The 12,506-nt window shown below is 44.3% G+C and overlaps 1 protein-coding gene across 4 annotated transcripts in view; it reads left to right on the top strand.

Moving 5' to 3' along the window:
* The window catches only part of LOC106587539 (serine/threonine-protein kinase 33-like), a 40,953-nt gene extending 29,814 nt beyond the window's left edge, over positions 1-11,139 (top strand). For 3 of the 4 annotated variants that reach the window (XM_045708663.1, XM_014176020.2, XM_045708662.1), the window contains exons 5-14: positions 90-194; positions 342-480; positions 3,422-3,507; positions 4,273-4,360; positions 4,450-4,525; positions 5,619-5,731; positions 5,918-6,003; positions 6,193-6,576; positions 6,970-7,071; positions 10,044-11,139. In XM_045708663.1, the coding sequence (XP_045564619.1) occupies positions 90-194; positions 342-480; positions 3,422-3,507; positions 4,273-4,360; positions 4,450-4,525; positions 5,619-5,731; positions 5,918-6,003; positions 6,193-6,576; positions 6,970-7,071; positions 10,044-10,364 (1,500 nt within the window). In that variant the 3' untranslated portion in view covers positions 10,365-11,139. Of the gene's footprint in view, positions 1-89; positions 195-341; positions 481-3,421; positions 3,508-4,272; positions 4,361-4,449; positions 4,526-5,618; positions 5,732-5,917; positions 6,004-6,192; positions 6,577-6,969; positions 7,072-10,033 lie in introns of all 4 variants that reach the window. The other variant, XM_014176015.2, reaches the window with a different exon arrangement.
* The last annotated feature ends 1,367 nt before the right edge of the window (positions 11,140-12,506 follow it).

Below are 12,506 nucleotides of genomic sequence, written 5' to 3'. Positions count from 1 at the left end.
CACTCTAAAGTCAGTCTAAAGTCAGTCTAATGGCTACTAGAACAGCCCCACACCTCAGTGCACTCACTCAGCTTCTTCCCTCCATGCAGGCTGGAAGTTCAGGTGTCAAACTGTTGGAACGGGAAGTGAGCATCCTGAAACGTGTGAACCATGCACACATAATACATCTGGAGGAAGTCTTTGAAACACAAAAGGTAAGGGATGCTTTCTTAGAAGTAATGGAGTCAATATCTCAGTAGTGTGCGTGCAGACGATTGCGTAAGCACCATGAATGAGAGCGAGGCCGGTCAGATCTATTTGTGGGGGCCATTATCAGTCTATGTGCTGTGCTTTGTGTCCAGAGGATGTATCTGGTTACTGAGCTGTGTGAGGGAGGGGAGCTGAAGGAGCTCCTTCAGAAGAACACACGCTTCACAGAGGAGGAGACCAGGCACATCATCTACAGCCTGGCTGAGGCCATCGTCTACCTGCATAAGAAGGGTAATATGACTGACTAAAGTTATAGATTTCACACCGTTACAAGGCTCTACATTTGAACATTTTACACTGTGAAACTTTATTTCAAGCAACAATAAAGGAAGGGTAAGAGGCAGAATATCAGACTATGCCTTCTTTGACCTTTATGAAACATACCTAACTAATCTAGGTGCACTGATTAAATCATTCCAACATTAATGCAAACACTACAGACAATGTGTTGTATGAGTAAATTGTGTGCGGGGACAATGTTCAAATTGGTGATATCACGGTCACATCGTACTCAAATGAGTCAAATTGCTTTGGCCTCATTGACGTGTGATAATCAGGGAGATGATACCATGTTATGGCTCCCAGTCATTATAGAACCTGGCTTATTCTAATAATGACATAATAATGAACAACTGCCAGGCAAAAATGGTAGCCCTTTTAATTGAGTCTGAGGGGTTTATTTGAAGATGCTGTTTTTCCCCCCTCCTGATGGTGAAATCTCTAGTTAGAGGTAATTTAGGACGTTGCTTGGCAATGAGACGCCATTACATGGGGCTAATGACTCATTTACAACAAGCTGGGGAGGAATACAAATTAATAGGTGTGTTTTCACACTAAGAGTCCCTCTGCGCTGTCGTGCCGCACTTCTATGGAAACTAATGATACCAGTGGGGATGTGGTGCTAAAGGTTAGCAGTGACCGTCACAGGTAGTGGCCTTAAAGGGCAATTCCACCACTTTTCAACCACATTTTCATTGTCTCCAGCTCAATAGCAGTGTGTGCATATATGAAAACGGTGCGCCACTATGTTTTGTAGAAAGAAATATAAACGCGCTGTGTTCAGATATGTAGACAATGGTTTGGTGCTGGAGATGATGAATATGAGGTAAAAAAGTGGAGGAATTGTCCTTTAACGATATGTGCAGCATGCACATTCATTACTTCTTGAAATGGAAATATGACAAATTGTTTAGTAAAGACATTGATATGATACATTTATTTTGCACAGCACGATTTGGTCCCATGGAATATTACTATGAATTCTGTGAACTATTTGTTCATTGTACTATTAGTTCTTCACCATACTGTTGTTACTATATAAATATAGAGGTTCATCCACTGTTGTACACCCCGGAGTCTTTTTATTTAGTCCTGAGCTCAATCTACATGAACATTAGAGCAGAGGAAACAATATATTAGAGGTCAGCATGCTCCGCCCCTCTCACAAAATCACTTTAACAGAGTTGAACTTTAAGACTCCAGGGGAGAGAACTTCTCAAAAACGAATGTGTGCAGAGACACTTTATTTTCCATCCCTTCAAGTCAATCTAGCAGCAGCATCTAATCTAACCTTTATAACTCTCTCAAACGTCTCCGAATCCTCTGCTCCATTCTGCACATCTCCTTTAATGACCACTGATACTTTGTGGCTCACCATTTTTAAAAGAAGGCTGATATCTAGAGATTTGTCATAGGGATTGCTTGAATTTAGCAAGACGCTCATGGTTTTCCTGAGGATAAAGTAGCTGTTTTTGTCACAATCTCTGGGACTTCAGCTGGGGCAGAACCCCTCTCTTTCTCAGTGAATCAAACTCATTCCATTTACAATTGAGTCATTTAGCAGACACTCTTATCCAGAGCGACTTAGAGTAGTGAATGCATACATTTCATTTCATGCATTTTCATTATTTTTTTATTATTTTTTTGTACTGGCCCCCCTGTGGGAATCGAACCCACAACCCTGGCGTTGCACACACACCATGCTGACGTTGCAAACACCATGCTCTACCAACTGAGCCACAGGGAAGGCCCAGTGGCTCAGTTGGGATGCTGGAATGCTCGATGCTCGATGACATCCATGATTAAGGTTGTGGAGATGTCACCTGTTGAAAACAAGGCAGCACTAAACATGTCGTTCCTCACGAATGCTGCAGGGATGTCATGTGTCCTACTTATATCAGTGCACTCATAAAACTTCTATTAGATCAAATATGCCACACATAGCAAAAACGCCATTCATTTTTTTGTCACCAAATTTGACACGAATTGCAAAAAAAATTATTTCCCTCACTAACTTTAAGCATCAGCTGTAAGAACAGCTTATCGATCATTGCACCTGTACACAGCCCATCTGTAAATAGCCCACCCAACTACCTCATCCCCTTATTGTTATTTATTTTTGCTTCTTTGCACCCCAGTATCTCTACTTGCACATTCATCTTCTGCACATCTATCACTCCAGTGTTGAATTGCTAAATTGTAATTATTTCGCCACTATGGCCTATTTATTGCCTTACCTCCCTAATCTTATTACATTTGCACACACTGTGTATAGATTTCTCTATTGCGTTATTGACTGTATGTTTGTTTATCCCATGTGTAACTCTGTGTTGTTTGTGTCGCATTGCTTTGCTTCATCTTGGCCAGGCCGCAGTTGTAACTGAGAACTTGTTCTCAACTGGCCTACCTGGTGAAATAAAGGTGAAATAAAACAATTGACCTCCATACAAAAACTCCTTACTTTGTGAGCAATTTTTCATATATATATATTTTTTAAACGCCACCTGTTGGAGAAGACAGATTTTGGGTCCACTTATCCCTCTCGCTTCGCCTCTTCCTCTCTGGTATGACTCACCCATTTCAGTTAATTACTATAGCTCCCGCCTTGAGCCAATCAGTGCCATTTTGTAAATGCCGGATCTCTACGGTAAGACACATCATTCACCCAAGTTTAGACAAAATCATGCAGTACTGTCTGAGATGGCGTACGGACGGACTGAGACTGATCCACAGTCCCTTCCCCGATTTCATTGTGGGGGACAATTACTCATTGTAGATTTAGCCTTTAACTGCTTTTAACCATCATACTTGTCCTCTCTGCTAAAGACCTTTTGAAAGCCATTATGGTTGGTTCTTCTCATAGTAAAGGTGGTGTTTCTTTTTTGTATTTCAGACATAGTTCACCGAGACCTGAAACTGGAGAACATTCTAGTGAAGAGTTATCATCATGGTGTTGATAATGACATGATCAATATCAAGGTGAGACGGCAACACAAACTGGAAGACTTTCACTGCCGTTTCTCATCCAGCCAGTCTCTGTAGGGACTTAAGGGCAGGCTCCTGATGTGTTTTTTTCTCTCCCACTCTCCCCCTAAATGGTTTTAAATGCTACCTCATTATGACAGACCCCCTTTTGGTTCCCCTTTATATCACGCCGTACAGAAGGGTGAATCAAGAGCATCTTTTAAGACAAATTACCGCCTGGGCCCAGCATGTTGTGTGCATTGACGGAGCACAGGCTAAAGCAGATACCTGGAGCGCGGGCTCAAACAAGGCAGGGCGGCAGCATAAATCACACACACACACACTGCTGAAAGACAGCGTTGTTCTGGCACGGTATAAAAGGCTTTTATCTGTAAGGAGGAGGTCATCTCTCCAGGATATTCTCTCCTGCTGTATTTCTCATTAACTTAATCATTATGATACACCCCTCACTATTGTCATTGGTTGCACTAATTGAAATTACTGGGAGTTTATAGATGGAGTGTACGACTTTCTTTATTTTGATAGTTAGTTTATAGTATTTCTCCTGCCTGCCATTATTTACTACATGAGACCATACAGCATGTACAGCTCGTATGTGTTATTAATCTAACATAGAGAGGCCCAGTTATTGCTGCTCTTCAAGTAAACCTTGTTTTGTCTGATAAATAACACCAACAAGAAAGGATTTGATATGAGATAGATACATGCTGTAGACCTGCGTGTGTATCAGTGTCTGCTGTCGGACCTCTCTCTTCCCAGGTGACAGACTTTGGGTTGTCAGTGAAGAAGGGGGGTGTTGGCAGTGAGAACATGCTGAAAGCCACCTGTGGGACTCCTATCTACATGGGTAAGACTGACACGCTCAGCTCCTACACACAAAGATCACATCATATTAGAGTAGTCCTGTTAAAACCAGTCCTCTCCTCTCTGTTTCAGCTCCTGAGGTGATCAATGCTCATGAGTACAGTCAGCAGTGTGATGTGTGGAGTATTGGGGTCATCATGTACATGCTGTAAGCAATGCACCCACCCACCCATCCCTCCTTTATCACTGCCTGTCTTTCTGGTCTGTCTGTGTCTCTCCCTCTCACTGTAGCAGCTTTTTCTATACTATGTACAGTTAGCCCAGTGACCAATCAACTAGTAGTATAGTTTTAGAGGCCTGTGTGACTGACAGGGCTGTGTGACTGACAGGGCTGTCTCCCCGTAGGCGGTGTGACTGACAGCGCTGTCTCCCCGTAGGCTGTGTGACTGACAGGGCTGTCTCCCCGTAGGCGGTGTGACTGACAGGGCTGTCTCCCCGTAGGCTGTGTGACTGACAGGGCTGTCTCCCCGTAGGCTGTGTGACTGACAGGGCTGTCTCCCCGAAGCCGTTGTGACTGACAGGGCTGTCTCCCCGTAGGCGGTGTGACTGTCAGGGCTGTCTCCCCGTAGGCTGTGTGACTGTCAGGGCTGTCTCCCCGAAGCCGTTGTGACTGACAGGGCTGTCTCCCCGAAGCCGTTGTGACTGACAGGGCTGTCTCCCCGTAGGCTGTGTGACTGACAGGGCTGTCTCCCCGTAGCCGTTGTGACTGACAGGGCTGTCTCCCCGTAGGCTGTGTGACTGACAGGGCTGTCTCCCCGAAGCCGTTGTGACTGACAGGGCTGTCTCCCCGAAGCCGTTGTGACTGACAGGGCTGTCTCCCCGAAGCCGTTGTGACTGACAGGGCTGTCTCCCCGAAGCCGTTGTGACTGACAGGGCTGTCTCCCCGAAGCCGTTGTGACTGACAGGGCTGTCTCCCCGAAGCCGTTGTGACTGACAGGGCTGTCTCCCCGAAGCCGTTGTGACTGACAGGGCTGTCTCCCCGTAGCCGTTGTGACTGACAGGGCTGTCTCCCCGTAGCCGTTGTGACTGACAGGGCTGTCTCCCCGAAGCCGTTGTGACTGACAGGGCTGTCTCCCCGTAGCCGTTGTGACTGACAGGGCTGTCTCCCCGTAGGCGTTGTGACTGACAGGGCTGTCTCCCCGAAGCCGTTGTGACTGACAGGGCTGTCTCCCCGTAGGCGTTGTGACTGACAGGGCTGTCTCCCCGAAGCCGTTGTGACTGACAGGACTGCCTCCCTGTAGGTTGTGTGGGGAACCTCCATTCATCGCCACCTCTGAGGAAAGACTCTTTGAGATGATCAAGAAGGGAGAACTCCACTTTGACGGACCCGTCTGGGATTCTATCAGTGATGCAGGTGACATACAGTAGTACTGCTTCTCAACCTCTCTGACTTCTGTTTGTAACATCTCTGGTGATATGGAACTCTAAGGACACATGGTACTTGACCACATCCAGGTTGAGCTGATAGGTCCTTCTTACAAGGTTTATTATTACATGACTTTAACATAGCGTACTGACTGTCACATTTTTATCTCACCAGCCAAGAAAGTGTTGAGTTGCCTCCTGAAAGTTGATCCCGCCCATCGCATCACAGCCAATGAGCTGCTGGATAACCCCTGGATCACGGTAAGGGGCTGATCCACCCAGCTACATTTCACATTAACAATAATGAGTACAGGAAGGACTCTCTGGTATTGCTGCATGACAGGGTTGGGAATTGGTATCTCACAGCCTGGTGTATGGGTTTATAGCAGTGTGGTGATATTAACCCTTTAGAGTGGGTCTAACATTAGGTAGTGGTACTGTGTCTTACAGGGTGACACCAACACTCTGGCCACACCCACCAACGTGCTGGAGATGATGCGTCTGTTCCGGGATGACCCGGAGGAGGCGGAGAGTGAGGAGGCGAGCGAGGTGGTCAGTGACGTGCTGAACGAGCTCTCTCTCAGCTGCTCCCAGGACAGCCTGACTCTGGAGCCCAGGGCAACGCTGGAGGACGGGGCAGGATCAGAGCATACAGTAACACTGGAACCTAGGGTTAGGCCTGAGAACAGGGCAGGGATGGAGGGTGGGGCCAGGCTGGAGGACCAGGTAAGGCCAGAGCCCAGGGTGGCCTCAGCATGCAGGAACATTGCTGAGCACAGCTATGAGGGAGACACAGACAGTAGCAGCAGCAAACCCACCACCCCCACCAAACAGGTACTGTAGTATGCAAAGTTACCACACATACTGTACACACAACTCAGTCACGCCATGAGACTCCTCATGACCTGCCACTTCATCGGTGTTAGGTTCAAAATAACCTATTTCACTAAACCCACCATGACTCAAGCTCTGGTTTAAAATTAGCCTTCTTGGCAAGTGAGCTGTTTCAGTTACACACTGGTATATGATTGTCCGTTTCCCTTCCACTTCCACCTCAATTAGCTTATGTGGTAATGATCTTGTTTTTGACTAAAGACTAGCTCTCTGTTGCATAGCTATACTTAAAGCATGGGAGTTATCACCCAGCGGTTCAGGCTCTCTACAATATTTAGGGTTGTTCAACAACCCCCCCCCCCATCCCCCCGATATCTCTGTAATCCACTGTAGAGACAGAAGAAGAAGAAGGTTGCTTCCTCATCGTCCAATGGACTGAAAACCAACAGCTCTGCTGTGAAGGTCTGCAACTCACTCAGTCCCCCCACTTCACAGGTCAGTCGTTTAGCAGTCTGTCTGCAAAGTCCTCTTCTCACAACACTGGGAATTAGGCTACCATTAGATATTTTTGACAGTTTAGACAATCATTTTTTTTTCTGATATTGATGCAATAAAGATGATTACAACTTTTCATCGTGCAAAAATGGTTTGAATTTGTCACATGGGCCATTGATTCATGTATTTTATATTAAGCCAAGCTAAATCTCTATTTGTCTTCACAAAACAGCCTGGAATGTATAAGATCTGATTCAAAATGGGTTGATTTGTTAAAGAAAATGCTTTTAGTTTTAATGGCCCCCACCAGCGGGCAATGCCACCCCTATTTTGATGTAATTCCTGTCTTGTAGCGGAAATTGTCGTTTAGGTTCCACCTCCGAAGAATAACATAGGCTGCTAATACATATTCATGAATTGGAGGTGGGAACATTGTGGTGATTTCCACATGGAGTGGAGAAAAACAACAAGCAGGGTTCTGATGGCTGTCAATGTAGCTAGCTAGCATGCTAACTTTATCTAGCTAGCTAATGTTATCTGTTGTTCAAAAGATTAGCCAGCTAGGCTATGTCTGGTTCTGGAGCTGGATTTGTCATAAGCATGTAGGGCAGGGATGGGCAACTTTGAGGGTGTGGACCACAAAGAATCTGAACTCATCATGAGGGGCCGCAGTTGCTCGCGGGTTTGCGTACTCGCATCCATAAAGCAAGTTTGCTTAAATTAAGCACATTTTGCCATGGAGTGGAGAGAAGATTTTGCAATTTTATAACTAATTTCATGCAATTCTACTCATTTTGCCATGGGGCGGAGAGAAAGATTAGCTCTTTTACAGATAATTTCCTGCTATTGTACACATTTTGCCGTAGGGTGGAGAGAAATGTTTGCAGTTTTTAATATGATATCTAAGTGAGACCGCTGGCCGCTAAGCTAACTTAGCAATTACGGGTTTTTTTTTTTTTGCTGACATGGGCTAATTGACTGACTATCACTAGCAATTGGAGAAAGATTTTCAGGTCAATATTCTAGAATCCGTATAAAGAAAATATGCACATTTTACCAGTGGTGGTATGTTTCCATCAAATGGACTCGTTTCAGATAAATGATGACATAGTACTCACAAAATATATTTTTTCATTCGTTTTTATGTACCGAATAAAAATCCAAAGTTTGTGTTTCCATCTCATTTCCAACTCTACCAATACTTTTGTCACAAAACTGTTGCGTTAAATAGCAAATGTGCCTACTCTGGGCTTGGCACCTGCGCTCAAGCCAACAGCTCGCAGGTACAGTGCAGGAACAGAGTTGTCTAGATTTAGTTTATTAGGATCCCTATTAACTACTGCACATGCAGCAGCTACTCTTCCTGGGGTCCACATAAAAATGAAATGCATGACAAAGTACAGAACAATAATAGACAAAAACAACATAAGATATTACATTAAATACAAATATAATAACACTTTTATATATAGTAAAGACACCAAGAGACAACTAAAATACTATCTAGTATAAAAAAAAAAATACTGTCAAGTCTACATGATGATATTATTATGGATAATATTTTTCTTTTTCAAATGGCAATCAAGCATTGATCATCATGTAGCCTAATAAACTGCAAGGTTTCCCGAGTCGTAATGGGAGGACTACACACACCATATCATCGGGTGAATCCAAATTGATTTCGATATAATGGTTATATCAATATTTGTGCATACGGGCCGCCATTTCTCGAATAATACATTTTACGAAAACAAAAAGATCTCATCAGGTCGAACGAATAAATTATCTGTCAGCATTTATAAAATTGCACTGAAACCTCCTCTTTTCATCACAGCTGGCTTGATATTTTTTGTTTTTTTGTCTCCCCAATTTTGATCTTGTCTCATCGTTGGAACTCCCCAACGGGCTTGGGAAGCGAAGGTCAAGTCATGCGTCCTCCGAAACATGACCCGCCAAACCGCGCTTCTTAACACCTGCTCGCTTAACACGGAAGCTAGCTGTACCAATGTGTCGGAGGAAAAACCGTTCAACTGACGACTGAAGTCAGCCTGCAGGTGCCCGGCCCACCACAAGGAGTCGAAGAGCGCAATGAGACAAGTAGAACCCCAGTAGTGATGCCGCAACATTGCAATGCAGTGCCTTGGACCTCTGTGCCACTCAGGAGGGCCCTAATGATTTATTTCTATACAATATGACTTAACTCGCATAAAAACTGTGGATGGAAACGTGGTTACTGACTGACATAACAAGAAAAATAATCTGCTGATGCACAACCAAATTGCAAAATTGTAAATTGTGTATTCTACCGTTCCGAGGGCCTTCAAACCGCGGGCCACCAGTTGCCCATCCCTAATGTAGGGATACTTCGCCACAGATGGATAGGGGAACGAGTTACTTTGACTTGTCATCTATTGTTACCTCCAGTTTAGGCGTCTTCCATAAATTATCTATTATATTTCTCAGCTCAGTCGGAACTCGCAAACTTTGCAGGTGTTTATGATTAATAAACAATGCCATGCTGGTGGGTGGTACCATTCAACTAAAACCCAGCCCTGAAACGAAATATAGGCTAAAAGAATGTGCATGTCATTTCATAGGAAAAGACAAGTCATTGGCACGAATTTGCACGAAGTGGGCAATTTGGGTTTGTCACCTCAAGCCCAAATATATTATACTTTGACCTAAAACAATGAATTATTGACTTCAATCGTTGTGCAACACCATGAGGAAGCTTTGGCAATTGTCTTTCAGCTCCAAAAAGTGGATTTCTACTAGTGTGGGCGTTTTTAATGCTTTTTGGCCATCATGTTGGTGCTGTTGATGTTCACTCACCACTAGATGGTGACAGATTTACCTAGAAGGTGAGCCGAGGTAGTGACAGATCCAGTAGATGTTGTTCTGTAGAGGTGAACCTGTTGTGTTGGCCTTGTGTGAGATGAATGTGAGTATCTTATCTTTGCAGTCCCGTACAGGTGGCAAACTCTCCAGGCAGTCGAGTGCAAATCGTCTCAGCCCACAGGACAAGAGCGAGACCCGCCCAACCTCTTCCCCAGTGGAGCCAGCTCCCAAACCAGTGGCCGGTCCAGGGAAGGCAGAGGCCCACAAACCCCCCCACACCCCCTCTGGCTCTAGACCTGGGAGCCGCTCCCCACGACCACCTCTCTGCAGCAGGCATAAGAAGAGCTCCTAGGCACCAGCAGCAGAGTCCCCATCCCCACGGGCGAGGCGTGCCAAAGGAGAGGACCCCAGTCAGAGGTGTACCCTTGGGGGTGGCAGGCCTGCTAGACACATGACCTGTTGGTATTCATCTATCCACTGCGTGACACACACCAGCCCTGGACTGAATGAATAGTCTCTCACACACCCACTGTGATGTTGTTTTAGAATGGCCAGTAGACAGGTGCTGAAGATAGGTTTGTCAGTAGCATCAGCTTGAATGCATTCAGAGGGTAAACCAGCATGCTGTGGAATCAGGAGAGCAAATAATTGACCTAGCAATAATTTCACAGTAAAGCACCTGATTCCTGTTGTTCAAACTATCCCTGTTGTGTCCCCACTGACCTATCTTAGGCTACCTGTCGTTTCTGTTATGCTTAGTTACATACTTTGTCTGTATTTTCCATATCAAACTCACTGACAGTCTGAGTCGTTTCAAAATACACTCATTAAAAAGTAGATGGGGAAACTCAAAGGGAGTGTTCATCTCTCTTATTTATTCCGTTGGGTTTAATTCATGATTTATTAGTGGTTCACTGGGTTGTGTAGCTGTTAGTGTTTTCTATGTACTGTAAAAGTATACTTTTCTATTTCTTTCAGTATCCTAACGGGCAAATTTGGTATGAAAGATCTTCAAAGTGCTTTGTTTTTCACCACAAATGTCATTAACATAAAAATAGTCCAACATTCATTAGTAGTCTGACGACCAGGGGCTCAAGCTTGTCTGCTGTTTATTCTTTTCATTGAGCTGTTCTTAGGCTGATTTAAGGATGATTGCCAAGCATCATGAGAAGAAACTAATGTACAGAAACTCCATTATTTTGTGTTCAATAAACATAATCAGAAATGTGATTATTTTTTTGTGATAACTTTTCTGTTATTCTGTTTTGATCTCTCACTTTTTCTAAAATCAAAAATAAATGTGGTTGACCCTCTGTCAATACAGACTGCCAGTGGCACACAGGCTGGTTACGCACCATCAAAATGCAGGGGATTGGGACTGAGGGCAACCATGGCTCTAATCTCGTTTGGGAGGCCATTGAAAGCAGCAGGAGCTACTTTGAGGGCTCTGCCATTCAAGCACAGGTCTTTCTGCTGTAGAGAGAATAATCCCCAGCATAGATACAACATTAAAGTAGTCAAGCAGAACCCACAGAGGCTGTATTTCAAATCCACCCATTTGCATCTTGAAGTCAATGTGTGCAGACAGTGGAGCACGGATTGAGCAGAGGCTTTCTCTCTGTGTGTGGTGGTTGGATTAGCTCTTTTGAAGTGAAGCACATGGCACATTTTTCCTTTTGGGTGATTGGTTCACGGCCTTTAAACTGTGTAAATAGCTCCCTTTTATCAAAGGCTGCCAGTGCTTTGTCCAGGTAGGCATGCTTGCCTTTCCTGGCCTGGTGGATGGTTCCGCATGCCGGGAGGAATGACTGGCTACAGGAGGGGTAGGTTGTTTTAGAGCCTAGTTTTGATACACAACTTTCAAAATAAATAAAAAATGCTTTATGGGAGCACAGAGTGAATGACAAATTAAATATATGTTATAGTATTCACTGAGTAGACCAAACATTAAGAACACCTTCCTAATATTGAGTTGGGGGGGGGGGCATGGACTCTACATGGTGTCGAAAGCGTTCCACAGAGATGCTGGCCCATGTTGACTCCAATGCTTCCCACAGTTGTTAAGTTGGCTGGATGTTCATTGGGTGGTGGACCATTCTTCATACACGCAGGAAACTGTTGAGGGTGAAAAACCCAGCAGCGTTGCAGTTCTTGACACAAACCGGTGCATGTGGCACCTACTACCATATCCCATTCAAAGGCTTAAAAATCATTTAACATATACTTGAAGTGTATTTAAGAAGTGACATCAAGGGATCATAGCTTTCATCTGGTCAGTGTGTCTTGGAAAGAGCAGGTGTCCTTAATGTTTTGTATACTCCGTGTATATTATCAATAAAAATGAAGGGCAAAAAGAAATGGGAAAACACCAAACTGTAATATTGTGGGATTACATTTGCAATTTACTTGATACTACTTATGTAAACACCAGATGGAGCTGTAGTGGATTCCAGAGTTAATTTCTAGAATTGACAGGTGGACGCTGGCTAGAATGGCCTGCTATCTGATTTCATGTGTGAATGCAGCCGTATACGTGTGATTGATTGAGCCATGAAATAATTATGATGGTGTAATTTGTCAGTGATGAATAACTGCAT

This window comes from Salmo salar, chromosome ssa26 (assembly GCF_905237065.1).
Source record: "Salmo salar chromosome ssa26, Ssal_v3.1, whole genome shotgun sequence".
Taxonomy (NCBI): Eukaryota; Metazoa; Chordata; class Actinopteri; order Salmoniformes; family Salmonidae; genus Salmo; species Salmo salar.
This window is presented reverse-complemented; position numbering and strand designations above follow the sequence as displayed.